An 18771-nucleotide genomic window follows, 5' to 3' on the forward strand; every position below is an offset into this window, starting at 1 on the left:
GTGTGACGGGTGCAGATTTCAGTGTGCCATTAACCTGGAAGAAACCACCCTTTACGGGATCTGTGATATCAGAGAACTTCCACAGCTACCTGAAAAAACCAGTAAGATACTTGAATCTCCATCTTCCAACTACTTGGCTGTGTGAGGTGATTTTTTTTTTGATACATTTTATTACGGGCTCATACAACTCCATATACATACATCAATTGTATAAAGCACATCTGTACATTCTTTGACCTAACCATTTTCAAAGCATTTGCTCTCCACTTAAGCCCTTTGCATCAAGTCCTCTTTTTTTTCCCCCTCCCTCCCTGCTCCCCCCTCCCAAGGCGAATTTTTTTTTATACACTTTAGCCAAAATACCAAACTGTCACTGACGGAATGCAGAAGCAGATGAGAACGCAGCTGTCCTCTACTAAACCAGACATTCAAGAGACTTGCAAAAGGTAAAATAATGTCTTAATTTTTTTAATGCAATTGTTTTACATAAAAATGTGCTGTATCTTAAATAGGTCTATTATTGTTTTTTAAAAACTTGTTTTGATTTCTAATTAATATCAATAGTTCTAATATACATTAAAAAACTTTTAGGGGGCCTCACCCTCAATCACTTTCAAGGGCATAAACAGATATGGAGACCCAAAAGTTTGATGAGTTACTGGCTTAGAAGAAGAAATAGGAAAGTGGGATCAGGCACATGGAGATAGTATAGAAAGAGGGCAGGCTCAGGGTCATGGTCAGAAAAATAAAGGTTCCTGGTTCCAGGGCCGCCTTCTCAATAAGGCTCTGTTTCCCAACTCCCCAACTGTACTGGAGTCATGATGCTTTGGGGATTTGACTTCAGCTCCGGAAGTGAGGGAGTCTGACTGGCCTAGGCCAGTACTACCCCCTTATAGCAGGGGTTGATTCTGGGATGGACCGCCTTCTGATCAAGTTCCCAGTGATTCCTGTTTTTTTGGTATTCATCTCCGTGTGTAACCTCCTCCCCTTGAGTAGGGGGCCGGACCTCATGATTTGGGTCTAATAAACAGGGTGGAGCAAAAGTAACCTACTGCAAAGAGTCAGTGACAACACGACTGACTTCTGTCTTGCTGGCACACTCTTGCTCCTGAGGAAGTCAACTGCCAAGTCGTAAGTTGCTTTATGGAGAGGCCCGGGAAGCGAGGAGCTACGGGAAGGCATCTGGCCAAGGACTGGTGAGAAATGGAGGCTCTCAAGCCAACCACCACATGGAATGAAACCCTGCTAACAAGCTTGCACTATGATTTACTCCCAGAGATAGTTACGGTTTATTGTACCAACCTGGCTGATAAACACATGTGGGACTAACTGAAGGGCGGAGAGATAAGTGGCTCGGTGAGCCTCGCCGTTCGAGTTCTCGGGTCTCTTGCGCTTCGATAGTCGGACCAGGGTGCAGCTGCCTTAGCCAGGCCCCTGCTTCAGCTTGCAAGGCTCACTTCCTGCAAGACATCTCTCAGGAGAAGCCACATGGACCTACTCCGATGCAGCTCTGGGTGCTGGAGCAGCTGTGTGGAGACCCCTGCCAGCGCTGAGATGCTTACACGCTCACGGATTCAGCTTTCTTCCTGCAGTCAGCGTCATTGTGTGTGTTTTGTGAGATGGAGGAGGACTTTGTAGATTGGTGTCAGACACATGGGCTAAGGTTGGACTTAGGAGCTTGGACAGCACTGGGTTGGGATGCTTTCTTAATGTGCACTTACCCTCTTATCTACAGCTCCCTTATACATAGGAGCTTCTGTGGATTTGTTTCCCTGGTTTACCCACTGACACACCCCATTTGAGCCTTAAGATGGTTTGAGCTGCTGACCCCTTGGCTGCAGTTTTGTGAGGGGCCCAGGGGCCTGCCTGAATTCCCGACCCACAGAAATGCTGAGATCATAGATGCCATGCTCAGCCAAGTCGGGGTAACTTGTGTGGCAACAGATTCTGAAGACAGCAGGGCTGAATTCGTCCTGGCCACAGAGATTAGGAAGGAGCCTTGGAATCGCCCCCACAGTAATCAAGAAAAGGACGCTCCTGCAGTCTAGATAAGTGATCCTGCCCCTTCCCACCTCCTTTCCACTGTTAGGAGTGAGAAAGAAGTCACAAGGCCCCTGGGGGAGGAGGGCCCAGAACAACATGGGCTCTACAGAGAAACCCTCCCTCCCCTTCCTCTCCTGCGGTGAAAGGCATTTGATGTTCTTTGGAAAATCAGCTTGAGCGTTTCCTCCCACTGACCACGAGGAGTTATCTTTACCCTAGGTTCTACTCCAGAAAGTTCCTTACTTTTGTCCATTGTCCTGTCCTGGGGGAACTTTAAATAGTTCTGACACTTAATCTGTTCTCTGATGACTGCAGCCTGCCTTGTGATTGGCATGGACCTTGCAGAGAATTGTCAAAAGGTCATAAAATGAGGTGAGTCATAGCCTATCTTGCAAATGAAGTGGCTTACCAAGAGGGCATCGGGCAGTGTTGTGGGAGTGCTGTGTCTTGAAAGTGACAATTTGTGTACAGTACAAATAGCCAAACCCATAGCTGTTTTTGCTGGCAGAAAAATGCAGAAGGAGGTAGAGCAGGAAGAAGCAGAGGGCGCCCAGGCAAGGACTGTAACAGGGGTCCAGGCCTCTAACAGTGAAGATGGCAGCAGGCGTGGATGCAGGAGCGCCGGGCTGAGACTACCTGTCCCGAAGGGGCAAGAGGCCTGGCGAGCTGGGAGTTGTGATGCTATCCTGCACTGAAGGGAGCGTTTGCTTGCCTGCTTCCCCATCCTGAGCCTGAGCTGCCGACTGTTGAGCCTTCGATGTACCGTTGCTTCCTTAATAAACCACCTAACTTGTAAGTATAGTCTGTGAGTTCTGGTGTGCCATTGCGATGGATTCTGGAAGCCAGAAAGAAAACTCTGAGGGAAGGGCAAGCTGGTGTTAGAATTGGTTGAAGAGAGTTTATGTCTGACCCAGGGGAATCAACTTTGTGCTGCTGATGAATGATTGTCTTTCTTATCCGTGAAAGGACGGGTTTGAACACAACTACTAGTCCCATTTCACACCTCCCATTATTACTAAACTCACCACAGTCATCTGCCAAGGGGCCCTCAAGCTCTGCAACCTTACGTATTCCATCGCTGCTAACTGAAGCTCCAGAGCACCACCTGCCACATCCGGGAATCTCATCTCCAGCCAGCTTGGTCCGTTATGTGCACCTCTATGCACCCGCCTCCCTAGTCAACCATAACAAATCTCCTAGACTCTCAACTTGAATTTCCAAGATGTTCCACTCATCAACCTGCTCGAATGGAGACCTGATTCTCCCGTGCACAGTGCTTCTTTCCCTGTAACTCCCTTCAGTGGAGGCTGTTTTCTCGCTCACAGACCTTTCACCACTGGCCCTAGCGGTGGGGAGGGTATCCTACTAAGTCTTCACTCTGATTCCTAGGCATTTCCCTTCTCTCCGGTGTTCCCCCTTCACCTTTGAATTCAGTACTGTAGCCGCTCCCCTTCCTTAATGCAGGCACCGACAAGCTTCCCACAGCAGTCCCCTTACTCTTTGAGGACTGGAGCAATGGTTCACTGTCACTCAGCATCATAAGTCCATCCATGTAGATTATTTTCAAACATTCACTTCTTTGGCCTTCTCTCCTCCAAAAATACTGTCCTTCACCCTGCCCCAGGCAGTTACTCCCATGGCTATTTTCTTAGGTAATTCCCAACCACCGGGATTAGTTCCAAACGTGTGAGTGCATGTTAGGTTGTCTTAAGAACTTGGGGGCTCGACTGGCATTAATGGACAAGGGCGGCCACAGGTACTAATGTTCTGGGATGTGCTGAACAGTGACCGCATGGTTACGAATTGTCGCACAAAGCACCAGCAGATACCAGCACTTGTCGGCAAGCACTGCCATCCCCTTCCGTAACTCAGAAGCATCTCATTCTTCTATCACCATCTGTCTTTTGCGTTTACTATCTTTATCCAGTCCTGCAGCGCAAGTAATTCTTGAGTCTGTGCCACATAATGCTCTTCATAGCCGGTCCCTAATTTTCCTTTCCAGCCCAATTTCACTATTTTCTGTCACTTATTCTAAGCCAGTATTTCACCAAACGTTCTGATCTCTGTATCCCTTTATAAAGGAGTCCTGGTGGTATAGTGGTTATGTGTTGGGCTGTGATCCCCCATGGTCAGCAGCTCCTTGGGAGAAAGACTGGGATTTTCTACTCCCGTCAGTAGTTACAGTCTTGGAAACCCATTGGGGTCACAGAGTCAGCATTAACTTGAGGGTTTTTTGGGGGGGGTGTGTATCCTATATAGGGCGCCCTAGTGGTATAGTGGTTGTGCACTGGGCTGCAGACTGCCAAGTATGCAGTTGAAAACCATCAGTCGCTCCATGGGAGAAAAATGAGGCTTTCTACTCCTATAAAAAGTTATAGTTTCTGATGGGGGAATAGGGCACAGACGCACCCAAGGGGCGGGTATTGTTTGTGTCTCCACAGGGAAAGAGGGACCAGATATAAAGCCAGTGCCGGATGAATGCAGTGCGCTGGCAAGGAGTGGGGAGCCAGTGGAGGGGCCTGAGGGCTCACCCCCCCCATACCAGCTACGTGGAAAAACACCCCTCACCCCAGAAGAATTTACTTGAGAGGACAGCACTGAAGCTGCAGCTAGGGGAGGGGGGCATGTCTGATCAGAGCAAATGGGAGCAAATGAAGGGGGAGGAAGAGAGAGTGGAGCACATCCTGGCCCATCAGGCCTGGAGGACGATATCCCCGCTCTGAACAGCCAAGGGACAGAGTGGACAATATGGCTGATCCCACTATGAGAAACATCATCCCTTGATGGCCCAGGACCCTAAGGGGGACAACACTGGAGATTCAGTGTCAGGACTGGACCAGACTGACTCTGTGACACCGAGGCAAACCACTAAAAGTGTGCGGCAGAGAAACCGTGGGAGCAGAGCAGGGAGCCCCTGAGGGAGTACAAAGGACGGACTCTGGGGCCAAAGCATGGGACCCATGGGGCCTGACTGAAGGACACGTCTAGAGATCAAAAATCAGACCTTGATCTATTTACAGGTTTTTCTTTCTAAATTTTTTTCTTTTAATTTATTCTTCTATGGGTAATTGGTTTCCTTTTTTGGTGTCATCGCTGTGTTTTCACCCATTGCCTATCTTGCTATGACTTGATTTTTGGTGCATATTATTATCTCTACAGATCTATCCAGGTAAGATAGACTGGATGAATAGCCTGGAGGAGAAAACAGCGGGACCAAAGGTTCCATGGGGACACGGGAGAGGGGGAAGGGGTAAGGAGGTGGTGCTGACCAACCCAGGGACAGGGGAGCAACAAGTGATCCAAAATCAGTGGCAAGGAAGGTGTGAGAAGCCTGGTAGGAATTCAGCAAGGGCAATGTAACTAAGAGAAATCACTTAAACCCAAATGAAGGCTGAGCATGATAGTGGAACAAGAGGAAAGTGTAAGGAAATAGAGGAAAGAACTAGGTGACAAAGAGTATTTACATGGGTCTAAAGACTGGAATGTACATGTGTAAATATATATAAGAATGTGGGGAAACAGATCTATGTGCATATATTTATAGGTTTAGTATTAAGGCAGCAGATGGACATTGGGCCTCCACTCACGTACTTACTCAATGCAAGAACACGTTATATTAAATTGGCATTCCAGGATGCACACCTTCCTGACAAGACTGCTGAAGAAAAATGTGTGCATAAGCAAATGTGGTGAAGAAAGCTGATGGTGCCCGGCTATCAAAAGATATAGTGTCTGGGGTCTTAAAAGCTTGAAGATAAACAAGCAGCCATCTAGCTGAGAATAAAAGCCCACATGGAAGAAGCACACCAGCCTGTCTGACCACGGGGTGTAGAAGGGACCAGTTATCAGACATCAAAGAACTAAAAATCATATCAGTGGGTGCCTACCTTCCTGATACGATCACTGAAGACAAACGTGTGCATAAGCAAATGTGGTGAAGAAAGCTGATGGTGCCGGCTATCAAAAGATATAGCGTCTGGGGTCTTGGAGGCTTGAAGACAAACAAGTGGCCATCTACTTCAGAAGCAACAAAGCCCACATGGAACAAACACACCAACCTGTGTGACCACGAGCTCTCGAGGGGACCAGGTATCAAGCATCAAGGAATAAAAAATCACATCATTGTAAATGTGTGAGTGCAGAGTGGACACTCAAAGCCCGTTGGTAATGGGTGAGTGCAGAGTGGAGACTCAAAGTCCCCATCGGCAGCCAACTGGACACCCCCTTACTGAAGGGTTGTGGGGAGGAGATGAGCCAGTCAGGGTGCAGGGTAGCAACAAAGAAACATATAACTTTCCTCTAGTTCTTAAATACTTCCTCCCCCCACTATTGTGATCCCAATTCTACCTTACAAATCTGGCTAGACCAGAGGATGTACACTGGTACAGATAGCAACTGGAAACATAGGGAATCCAGGACAGATGATTCCTCCAGGACCAGTGGTGAGAGTGGCAATGCCTGGAGGGTGGAGAAAATGTGGGGTAGAAAGGGGGAACTGATTACAAGAATCTACGTATAGTCTCCTCCCTGGGGGATGGACAGCAGAGAAGAGGGCAGGGGGAGACATCGGACAGTGTAACATATGACAAAATAATAACAATTTATGAAATATGAAAGGTTCATGAGGTAGGGGAAGTGGGGGGAGGGAGGGGGAAAACGAGCAGTTGATATTAGGGGCTCAAGTAGAAGACAAATGTTTTGAGAATGACGATGGCAACAAATGTACATATGTTCTTGACACAATGGATATATGCATGGATAGTGATAAGAATTGTATGAGCCCCAAATAAAATTATTTTTTAATAAGTTATAGTTTCAGAAATCCACAAGGACAGTTCTACCCTGTCCTATAGGGTTAGGGTTGCTATGAGTCAGAAGCAGCTCAATGACAGTAACTTTGGGGGTTTTTGGTATCCCTTTTGTATCCTGGAAAATTGACAGCCCCAAAAAAGCTTTTTTGAAGAAAATATATGTTAAGAGTTCGAAAACCAAAGTCACGGCTGAGTAGATTCTGACTCATCGTGATCCTATGGGACAGAGTGGAACTGCCCCGGTGGGTTTCTAAGCCTCTCCTGATGGGGCAGAAGACCTCATCCTTCTTCCTCCGGGCAGCTGGTGGTTTCAAACTGCGGACCTTGCCGTTTGCAGCCCGGCATGGAAATACTGTGCCATAGGGCTCTTCTTGTTAGAGCTACTGATAGTTATCAGAAATTGGGCATTGGAAAATACTAATTTTACTCTCTCCACGTGGCCCTCCTCCCTTTGACTGCTGTGACTCTGAAGTTAACTGAGAGGTTAATGAGTTAGGAAGAGTCAAAATGGACAAACGTGTTATATAAGTACCTTAAATATCAATATTTAAATACTGTTGAAATATTTAATATTTCCCTAGGTACTTCAAACTACAAAATACTCTGGAAGATAAAAAGCAGTATCTATTTCCTGACTGTGAGCATGCCCTTGGTTTGGTAAGAGAGGAAATAATATGGTCACGTTTTGAGGTAGCACTTCCTTCTTATTGAAAACAACTGACAACATTTCAAAGTTATCGTATGTATAATTCAGTCACATTGGCTACGGTCCCCAGAGTTTACAGCAAGTACGTTTCCTTAACAAACCGTTATCATTTTCCCTTCCCACCTGCCCAAGGCAACGACCTGGACATTTTCTAAAGTAGAAATACATGCTACTTGCCCCTTTCTGCTTGATCGACTTCACTCAGAGTGCTTTCAAGGCGTGTGCCAGCCCTTCATTTCTCTCTGGGCTGAGTTGTAGCGCTCTCCTGCATGCTTGGGATCATGTTTGATTTAGCGGTTCATCTGGGTTCTTGCTACCTTTTGGTTACATGCGTTGGTGTATGCGTTTCTGAGTAGCTGCTTTTAGTTTTGGGGGGTGTACATAGGAGTGAAGGTGCTGGGTCATAAGGTTAGCGTTCAGTTGGCTTTTTGCCATACCAACCAAGTGTCTCCTATGTGCACCATTTGCAGTCCCCCCACCAGGGGATGAGGGTTTGTTTCTTTCGCTACATTCTCAGAGATGGCATTTTATGATTTCAAACCTTACTTTATTAATTTATATTTAAAATGTTTTATTTTGACTAAGGTAAAGGTTTACAGAGCAGATCATCAGTTTCACATCCAACAATTCATACGTATTTGGATCTAACTCATTCACTGCAGCCCCCTTGATGGAGGCTGTCAATCTCATAGAAGCAGACAACCCCATCGCTCTCCCATGAAGCAGCAGGTGGGTGTGAACCTTTCACTCAGCAGCAGAGCATCTCAATCACGGCACCACCAGCGACTCCTTTTACGCATGAACATGAGTGCACATTCACACCTTACTTTTCAGTCTCTTTGGAGTTGCTACAGTTAAACACAAACAGAACAAAAACCCGCTGGGGCAGTTCCAAATGGACGGGCAGGTGTGATTCGCCTTGATCTGTCTGTGTTCTCTGACCCTAAGCAGCCAATCACGCGGGAGCTAGGAGAGTATGTACACAGCAGGAGAATGCACTGCTGCGTGCACTAGTGCCGCGCGAAGGGAGCAGAACGTCTTCTAGTTACAGAAGGGGAGCGATGGATGCACGGCTATGCTTACCCCTTCACTGGTTCTCTGCAAGTCTGCAGTCGTGTTTCTTGTGTCATTGCCGGCATCGCCACCCTCGGAGCTGCTTTTGTTTCCTTCTTCTCTGCAGTCCTTGTCATCGTCCTCTCCTGCGGCTTTCCGGGACTGTTTGGAGGATTTCTAAATGTTTAGACAAGTTAGAAATTACAGTCAAAGAAGAAGCCAGGCCGGCTGCACCAGACCTTGTGGTTTGGTGGAGTCTCTCGGTACTACAAAGGCGGGCAACGCGAGCGTGGGCAACTCATTCCCCGGCTGCGGGCCTCAGGTACATGCCTCGGACTGCTCCGCTCTCACTACAGTCAGGAGTAAAGACGCCCGGAGCCAGACCACCGCCAAGGGACACTTCGAACTGCATGGACACCACCACGGGAAGGCAACGTGTCCACACAGGAGGTCACACTTGAGCTTTACAGAGCTGTAATGCCCCCGAAAGGCACACTGTTCTTCCCCATCGTTTCACAGTAGTGGAACTTGAGGTACGGAAGTAAACTTCAAGATCACCTTAGGAAATCCACAGAGACACATCAATAGAGGCTGTTTGACCAACAGTATAGATGGAGTCATCTTAATCAAACTTTGTATTATCCAAGATCCCAAATCATAAATCACAGACCATGCAAGACGCATGGGCTCTGGTCTTCAATAAACAGCTCTGCCAACTTTTGGCTAAAGCCAAAGACTAGGAGCCCTGGTGGCGTAGTGGTTACGTCTTGAGCTGCTAGGCACAGGCCAGCAGTGGGAAACGAACTACCAGCCTTTCTGAAGGAGAAAGACAAGCCTGTCTGTAAAATTAGTCTTGGAAATCCACTGGCGCAGTTCTACCCTGTCTATAGGGTCTCTCTGATTTAGAATCAACTAGAAGGCTTTGAGTTTTTGTTTAAAACTTGAAATTGAGATGCTAAGAAAAGTCTTCATATGCTAATTAAAATTAACCCCTGACCTTCTGCACCTTTTAAGGTACAATCAGAGGTAGCCTTTGATATGTGTGAGAGAGCCAAACAGCTTAAGGGGTAATATAATTCTAAGAGAATTCTCACCTGTGTGCCCAGAGAACCTGGGTCACTTTGGTTCCTGTGAATTCCCCACTGTGAGGCAATAGCAAGAGAACCCTACTGGGGCCATCAAGTCCACGCTGCTGACTTATAGCAACCCTAGAATAAAGCTGCCCCTGTGAGTTTTAACTCCTTATGGGAGTAGAAAGGCCTGTCTTTCCCCTGCAGAGCAGCTGGTGGTTTCGAACGACCTGACTGTCAGCAGTCCAACCACTAGGCAACCTACGGAGGATAGGAGAGCTGCCCACTATAAAGACTTTGTAATCTTTGCAAACTGGGAAGCACTCACACTGTGTGTTCTGGTTATGGTCGGAGTGTTTTCTGGGGATCAGATCTTCTAATAAATTCAGTGTCTGCTCAACTTGGTGTGGGTACTGATGGGGCTTAACGGTCCTACGGCAGGACTGCACATTTTGGAGGTGACATCATTGTGTAATGCAATGTAACATTACTCTAATTACGGAGAGCTTTTTAAGAACCCCAAACAACCTGATGACCAGTCCTGTGTTCCTGTCATGTTGTCCATGAAATCATGGGGGAAATACATAGAGAAAAATACAAGTGTAGTTTGCAGCAAGAGTTGCTAATTAGCACAACAGCATTAAAATAATAAGCTAGCTTTAATAAGCTAGCTTTAACTCACTGGCTCTAACTATACCTTTAAGTAAATAAAATTTAGCTTTTTGCCAACATTTCTTCAATGAGAAATTTACAGAATCTTTTAGTACATGTCAAATAAAAACTAAAGCTACCTGATTTAGGACAAGTTCGGTCTTCTAAAACTAAATTAGCCAATGAGCTTCCTCAATCAATTTTTTAAAATGCCACTTTTTTAAAGAAAATATCTCCTAGCTATGTATTAGTGTTGGAGATAGTATACAGGAAATAATACCTGTAAAAATGGAATTAACCCAGGGACCAAGCCATATAGGAAGAAGTCACAGGTTACAGAAACAATGCCTCAAGGGACGCTAAGAGGAGCAAGGCAGACAAGGTATAACATTCCTTGTGAAACCTGTAAAATCTATACCTCAATTGTTCTTCAGATCATAAACTTCCCTACTAAAAGAGAAGGTTCAATTGGTTTAGGAGGCACGCAAGGCAGACACGTGTATCCACTAAGTAACTAAAAATGGCAAATCCAATGCCCACTGGGATCTGAAGTACGAATAAAGGCGTTAGACACATACCCAACTAGTTAGGCTGCTTCCCTGTGAGCCCGAGAGGGCAGAGGGGTCAAGGGGGGGAAGGGGAAGGTGGCAGGAATCCTAACCCAAAGGAGAGGGGGAGCACGTTTCCCCGGCATCCCTCCCTCTCGGCACAAAGGAAGGGGAAGGGCAGAAAGACGCAGTTCCTCATCAATGGAAGAGCCCAGAGACAGAGAAAACGCTGGATGGAGAGAGACTGGATGGTCACACCACCCCCATAAAGAACGAACAGATTGGAAAACAGCACAGCATGGAGTCTGGGTGTTGAGGTTCAGGAATGCACATAGCTACATTCTGAAAAGAGGACCAGTCAATAGCAAAAGAGTCCCAGAAAGGTAGCGAATGGTGGGAGGCCTGCCTTCAGCAGAGGAAACGCATCCGCTCTGCGTTCAACCAGGCCTTGTCGACCAGAGAACCGTTTGAAAGCACCAGCCCTCTGAGAAAGAACCTCTGCTCCCACCATCAGTCACAGTCTTGGAAGCCCACAGGGGAAGTTCTCCCTTGGCCGGTAAGGTGGCTATGAGTTGGCATCAACTTAATGGCAATGAATTTGTTGTTGTTGTTGTTGTTAAGGGTTCTTTGAACTTCTTTTCCGAAGAATTCCCTTCAATATGCTCGCCCTTTCTGTTCAACCCTTTTCGCTGACTCTGGTCTGAATTTTTACCCTTGTCCAAAATCTTTCTTATGAGTCCTGTCCATTCTTGTTAGACTCCACTTTGAATTTTCAGACTCCAATGTGGTTCAACACTGTGCACACTCACTAAAAGGGGGCAGGAAAGACTGGTAACAACCTTATGACCACAAAGACTGCCTGGCCAGCCCAAGCTGGAGTAAGGTGCCAGCCCGACAGAGAGCATTTACTCTGTAAGCTTGAGGCGGACTGTCCCCCATCTCTCTTGCAGGTCTCTGTTCTTTAATAAATGCTTTAACATAACTTTGACCTTCTAGGCTTTTTGTCCATGCTGTCTGCTTCTATTTTACTCAACCAAAACAAACTGCCAAGCCCAACCTGCCAGTGGAAAATGAGATCATTTTTACTTTTATCATAAAAGGAAAGCTGAGATTTAATAAGCCACAAGTTAAGTGTTTACTATTAGATACAACCAAGTATGACAACATAAAAGGAAAAAATACTTTTGATTCTACTAAATACAGTGTACTTTTTGATTGTAAAATAATAGACCTTGTCCTGTGGATCTGATATTAAGAATGTACAACTCCCTAAAATTTAGAATACTTTTAAAGAATATTTATGGGCAACTTGTGAGTAGATAAAACATTATCCAAATTGGGTGTGTATAGACCAGAATTAGGGCATTATCAGAGTTCGACTAGACAGTCAAACCCAGCATCCTACAAAGAATCGTGGGTGCAAGCTGTTTTTGGCAACCTTGCAAAGCAACCTGTGTTCAGATGGTTGGATTCCCTATAATCTGGAAGAACCCTTTATGTGTTTTATCAGTGTGGTTCTGAATTGGTTGTGTTTCCAAATACTGCTGTCTTTGTTTGCATTAAAAAACAACAACAACAAACTAAACTTCAATGATAGGTGGTTTAGCATCATCATTATCAGTTTAGATGGTAGTGAAGGTCTGGTTGTGCAGTGGTTAAAGCACTTGAGTACCAACCAAAAGGTGGCAGCATGAACCCAGCAGGTGCGTGGAGGAAGAGATGTGGCGGTCTACCACTGCAAAGCCGTCCTGCCTCACACAGTGCAGGGGCAGTTCCACTGTGTCCTACAGGCTCACTTGAATCAGAACCAGCCCCATGGAGTGGGCTTGAAGGTTGATGAGTTCCCATATACAGTGAATACTTTGCTTGCAAATGATTTTTAACCTGTACTTTTTTAGTTTCTGATGGTTCAGATATGGATCGTCCCTAATGCTAAAGATAAGCCCTCTCCAGTCTGCTTCTTCTCTGGCTTTCCATTCTAATTCTTTTTCCACACAAACGAATGAGCTAGGGATGTGGGACCTTCTCCTCCACCTAAATGGCACATGGTCAAAAGAGTTTATGAACCACTCTTCTTCAAAAATGTAAAAAAGAGCACCATATTTACCAAAAAGGAAGTATGTGATAAGCAGCAACCAGCCAGGCTATGTTAGCTGTGAATGTTTCTCTAAACCAGCAGTGTTAATTTCACCTGGCAATGCAGTGGCCTCATCTCAGACATCCACGGCCTTCAACATAATGACCCGAACCGAGTTTCCAGGACTGTCAATCTTGTGGGAGGAGACAACAGCCTTATCTTTTCCCCAAGGAATGGATAGCTAGTGGGTCTGTATTACTGATCTTGTAGGTTAGCAACCCAACAGCTAGCCCCCAGTTCCCAGGCCCTCCTCCCGGGGATTCTGCGGCCACCCTCTCTTGGTTTTCATTTCAGTAGGGCTAGCGGGGCAGGGGCGCACTGGTGGGGCAGTGGGTTATGAACTGAGCTGCTCACTGCAAGGTCTGCAGTTTGAATCCGCCAGCTGCTGTCATACAGTTAATCTCTCTTAAGCCCACGCCCCTGCGCGGGTCTGAATTGGTTATGTTTCCAATTATTGCAAAAACACTAAGTTTTACTCTGTCTTATGGGGTTGCTATGAGTCTAAATAAATTCAATAGCAGGTTTCTGTTTGTTTGGCTTAATGGGATGGAGAAATACAACCTTAGAAGAGAGGATGCTGAGACTTGGTCTCGCATACTTTGGACGTGTTGTATCAGGAGAGACCAGGTCCTGGAGAAGGATGTCGTGCTTGGTAAAGTAGAGGGCCAGTGAGAAAGAGGAAGGCCCTCAATGAGATGGACGGGCACAGAGGCTACTGAACTGGATTCAAACAGAGACACCGTGAAGATGTCGCAGGCCTGGGCAGTAGTTTCATTCTATCACAGAGCAGCGCTTCTCAACCTGTGGAATGACCCTTTCACAGGGGTCGGCTGATTCATAACAGTAGTAACATTACAGTGATGAAGTAGCAGTGAAAGTAATTTCATGGCTGGGGGAGGGGTCACCACCACATGAGGAACTGTATGAAAGGGCTGCGGCATTAGGAAGGGTGAGGACCGCTGGGGGTTACTCTGAGTCAGAACTGACTTAATGGCACCTTACAACAAAATCTAGAGGCGAGCTCAGCAGCCTGTTTGAGAAACCCTCAGGTAAATTCTGGTGCAAGTTTAAGAACCGCTACACTCTATCTTTATTCAGCTAAAAGTCATGGTTCAAACGTGATCAGTTAAACCCTAATACATACATCCTTAACCCGTCCTTCTTTGAAAGTATAAATCTTTCCTAGGTATGAACCCTGGAGCCCTATTACTTCTGGTCTTTGCAATAGACGATGAAATAATGGCATTTAAAAGGCACACTGTTAGATGCTACTTTTTAATCACTACTAAGGAAGACTATCTTAGGTAGCAGTTGAAAACATTTAGGGTGGTTCAACACATTATGTAGAAACTCAAGAGTCAAACAAAAGTTAAATGAAATCAATCGGTATTTAAGTGTGCAATGCTAAAAGAAATTCAGCCTCAAAGACACTGCAATGGTAGCTACCGTCTGAAGTGAAATTCTAACCACTGTGCTGTCGTTTGCAACACGACATCGTGGCAGGTGCCAGATTTCCATTGGGCATCCTGAAAGAAATACTGCCAGCATTTTTTGCTAGGGGTTAGATTTCATAAACTGACAAAAAAAGTGTTGATAGTCTGATAACTTGTTACTTATTTGTAAAATGTTCTCCAAGTATAGCCAGGCTTCCACTTAACCAGGATCCAAGTGGAGATAATTTATCCAAGTATTCAACAGTGTGACAGGCCACTTTTAGTGAAATGTATTTGCAAGGATCCATGTATCTTGCTTTCAGTTTCTAAAAGGTGAACAATTTCCCACAATCTCACAGTTCTTTCTACTGAATTTCTGAATGTATAAAAATCCCAGACTTTCCATTTGCAAATCAAGGATCATGTCACTCCTCTGCTTAGCACCTTCAATAAATTACGGTCACACCCTGAATACAATCCAAACTTCTTAATATAGACTCTAGGCTGCATGTTCCTGCTTAGCCAGACTCCCCCACCCCCTTTCATGGCACACCTTTGTTCTTGCTTCTCCAGCCACACCTGCCTGTCAGCTCAGCACATGCAAACTCTTCTGCCGGCTTCAGAGCGCTGCTGCGGTGTGCCACTTGCGGGGCTGCACCCACCCCTCCCCCTTCCCAGGGTTCAATACAAACTTCATCTTTTACAGCAGGCCTGGCCACACTACCGCCATTCCCGGCTCAGATTCATTTACTTCACAGTCCTTTCTGAAACTGATCCCTTTGCTTGTTTGCAACCTGACATAGAACAGGTGCTCAGGAAATAGAAGAACTGAAGCATTTAGGAGCAAAAGCGCATTCCTTGAAGCGGACAGACGGGTAAAGATGCCATGACGCGTCAGTTTATTTCCGCAGGGCATACATGTCGGCCTGGTATCCGAGTCTCGCACATTCCTCAGGAGGCACATCGTTGCAGGGGTAACTACTCAGTATGGGCCTAGGCCCGGGACTGAACAGCAGGGCTCCCGCCGAGAGAGTGCTGGTTTCTAACCAACTGCACAGTGCGGCAACCCAACCCGAGGCCTTAGCCAGGCACTCTCACAGCCAGGGCTCCGAGCGTGGTCCCTCCCTCCTCATTCCCTTAGGATCGTGCTGTATTTCCATGCGCTCCCCTCCCAAACCAACGGACAGCACTGTCACAGCTTTTACGAACACACGTAACACGAGTAACAGCGGGGAGATCCCCCGTCACCTTTGAGGTGTATGACTTTTTCCGCTTGGAGCCTGCTTTTTCATTCTTTCTTTTGCCTTTCCCGTCTTCCTCGGCTCGCTCGCCCTCGTCTTCACTGCTGGCGTCCGCGGTGTTGCCACCCTCTCCCTCGGTTTCTGAAGAACTCTGTTGCTGAATTGCCTTAGAAATCAGAAAACCATAGCTATTTAATCACATTTCTGAAAAACCAGAAACTATTAAAAGAATCAATTTGGTTCTAAAATTGATGTGGTAATGGTTGTACAATTCTCCTTGATGTGACTGAACGATCGAACTCTTTAAGTGTCTGCTATGTAAATTATGTGCCAATAAACTGTTAAAAATAAAATTTAAAAAGTAAAAAATAAATGCTTTTAAAATTGCAAGGGAAAAAAGAAGCAGTTTGTTTTGGTTAAGAATACGCACAGCAAAACATACTAATTCAACACATACAATTTAGAGGCTTTGGTTACACTCTTTGTGGGGCAACATTTTCCACCCTACTTTGCATCTGTCCTCCCTCATTACCATAAAACCACTGCCCATAGAAACAGTTCTTAAAAGGACATATGCTGAAGGGCAGACCGTTTTTACTAGTTACCCTAAGGGATGGCTTCTGGGGATATTTGGGGTTCGAAGCTTTAAAAGATTATCTCAAGGCAACAGTGTTATGGGTTCCTCTACTTTCCATGGCCGGCTCCAGAAAATTTAGTCAAGAGAATTAGAAATTGATCTGTATTTTCACTCTTTTGATCAGGAATAATCTATAGAGTCTTTGACAAATTGTTGAGTTAATGGTAGGCAGGTACCATCTAATTTTTCTAGTTTCATGGTCAAAAAACCCCAAAACAAAAAGCTCACTGCCACGGAGTCAATTATTCATGGAGACAAATAGTCCAAAGCTCCACATCCTTCTCCTTTACCTGGTTCCTGACACTCCTTCCACTTTGAACCAGGTTTCTGGTTGTACAAAAGAAGTCTCAGCAGTTACTCTTTCTCTTTTTGAAAATAAATTTATCATACAACATTTGCCAATTCAACTTTTTACAAGTATACAAGTTATTCACATCAGTTACAAAAATTGGCTTACAATCTTACCCTTAATGTTCTTTTTCTATCACTGCTAATCTCTCCATTTTCTGCTCCCTGCTGCTCCAGGAGCCATTAACGAACTTGGCCTCCATACACTTGCTTTTTATTTTTATAGTACACAAATGAGTTCATTTAATTTTACCCATTGGTCAATGGCTTATTCACTCAGCAAAATTTCTTCAAATTCCATCCACAATGTATCATTCATCAAGATTTAATTTCTCCTCCTGGTTAGGTAATATTCCATTGTCGATATGCACATTTTGTTTAGCTATTCATCATCTCCGGATGGTTGGTTCCACCTTTGGGCTACTGTGAGCACTTCCACATTGAAATGGAACGTCTTTTTTTTTTTTTTTTAATCTCGTGTCTTCACATCTTTTGCCTTGGAGATGCTAGTTATCTGGCCTCCCTATATATGGAAGTATATGACTTTTTTAGTAAAATACTTTAATGGACATTTTTAATTTTTATGAGGGTCTAATATCTACTTTGTCTCTTGACATTTGTGCTTGTCATATTAAATAATTCATTGTTGAAAAGTAGGCCTGACATAGTGTTGTACTGCTTTTTCTTCCAAGAATTTAGGGTTTTAATTTGTACATTGAGGTCCTTAGTCCGTTCTGAGATTGTTTTTGTGTATGGTTTGAAGCATGGATCCTGTTTCAGCTTTCTTTGTGTGGAAATCTAATTTTCCAACACGATTTACTGAGGACTCTTCTTTCTTCATCAAATGGCCTTAGCACTCTTATCAAGGATCAGCTGACCACAAAGTATAGATGTATTTCTGGACTATCAGTCCCACTGGTCTATGTGTTTACTGTTAGGCCAGTACCGGGCTGTTTTGATTACTGTGGCTGTAGAACAGGTTTTACAATCAGGAAGATGGGTCCTCCTGTTTTGTTCTTCTCTTTCAACATAATGTCAGCTATTGAGAACCTCTTGTCATTCCATATAAAGTTGAGGATTGATCATTTCTATCAAAAAACTGATGCAATTTTGATCAAGATTGTGTTGAACCTATAGATCATTTTGGATAGTACTGACATTTTAACTACATTAGATCTTCCAATCCATGACCATGGATAGAACATTTACTTACTTGAGTCTTCTTTGAGCTTTTTCAGCAGTGTTTTATAGTCTTCCTGCTCTAAGTCCTTTGGGTCCCTGGTTATATTTATTCTTAAGTGTTTTACTGTTTTAGATGCTATTATAAATAAAATTGTTTCTTTAACTTCCCTTTCAGATTTTCTCACTGCTGGTACATTGAAGCCCAAATAATTTTCTTTCTTTCTTTAAAAAAATCATTTTATTGGGAGTTCATACAACTCTTATCACAGTCCATACATACATCCATTGTGTCAAGCACATTTGTTGCCATCATCATTCTCAAAACATTTGCTTTCTGTTTTACCCCTTGGTATCAGCTCATTTTTTCACCTCCCTCCCTGCCCCACTCCCTCAGGAACTCTTGATAATTTATGAATTATTATTATTTGGTCATATCTTACGCTGTCCAACATCTCCCTTAAAACCCAAATGATTTTCTTTGTTGATTTTATAGCCTGAGACTTTACTGAATTCCTCTATTAGCTCTAGAAGTATTCTAGTGGACTCTGTAGAAATTCCCGTGTGCAAGGTTATCTCATCTACAGGCATAATTTTACTCCTTTTCCCATCTAGATACTCTTTTCCTCTTCTCCTTGTCTCATTGCTCTGGTTAGGACTTCTAATAAAATACTGAATGTGAGCGAGCACCCTTGCCCTGCTGAATTGTTACCACGCTTTAAGTGGAAAGAATGGAACTTATTCTTAACATTCTTAAGGTACAGGTTCAACAACTGCAGTCTCCCAGCGAGCACTTGAGCCCTAAGCAGCAGTTATAACTGCCTCTGGGGCTACAAAGCCTCCTGACAGCATGTGATGGCAACTCCCCATACAAAAACACAAAGAAGGTAAAATCAAAGAAATAAGATGTGGTG

The 18771-nt window shown here is 44.8% G+C and overlaps 1 protein-coding gene across 1 annotated transcript in view; it reads right to left on the bottom strand.

Annotated features, from left to right (window-relative positions):
- Nucleotides 1–18771, bottom strand: part of HDGFL3 (HDGF like 3) — a 56892-nt gene that overhangs the window by 9076 nt on the left and 29045 nt on the right. The window contains exons 4-5 of the mRNA XM_075558053.1: nucleotides 15701–15859; nucleotides 8644–8790 (exon numbers count right to left, since the gene is read on the bottom strand). Coding sequence (XP_075414168.1) covers nucleotides 8644–8790; nucleotides 15701–15859 — 306 coding nt within the window. The remainder of the gene's footprint in view (nucleotides 1–8643; nucleotides 8791–15700; nucleotides 15860–18771) is intronic.

This window comes from Tenrec ecaudatus, chromosome 9 (assembly GCF_050624435.1).
Source record: "Tenrec ecaudatus isolate mTenEca1 chromosome 9, mTenEca1.hap1, whole genome shotgun sequence".
In the NCBI taxonomy this organism is placed as follows: Eukaryota; Metazoa; Chordata; class Mammalia; order Afrosoricida; family Tenrecidae; genus Tenrec; species Tenrec ecaudatus.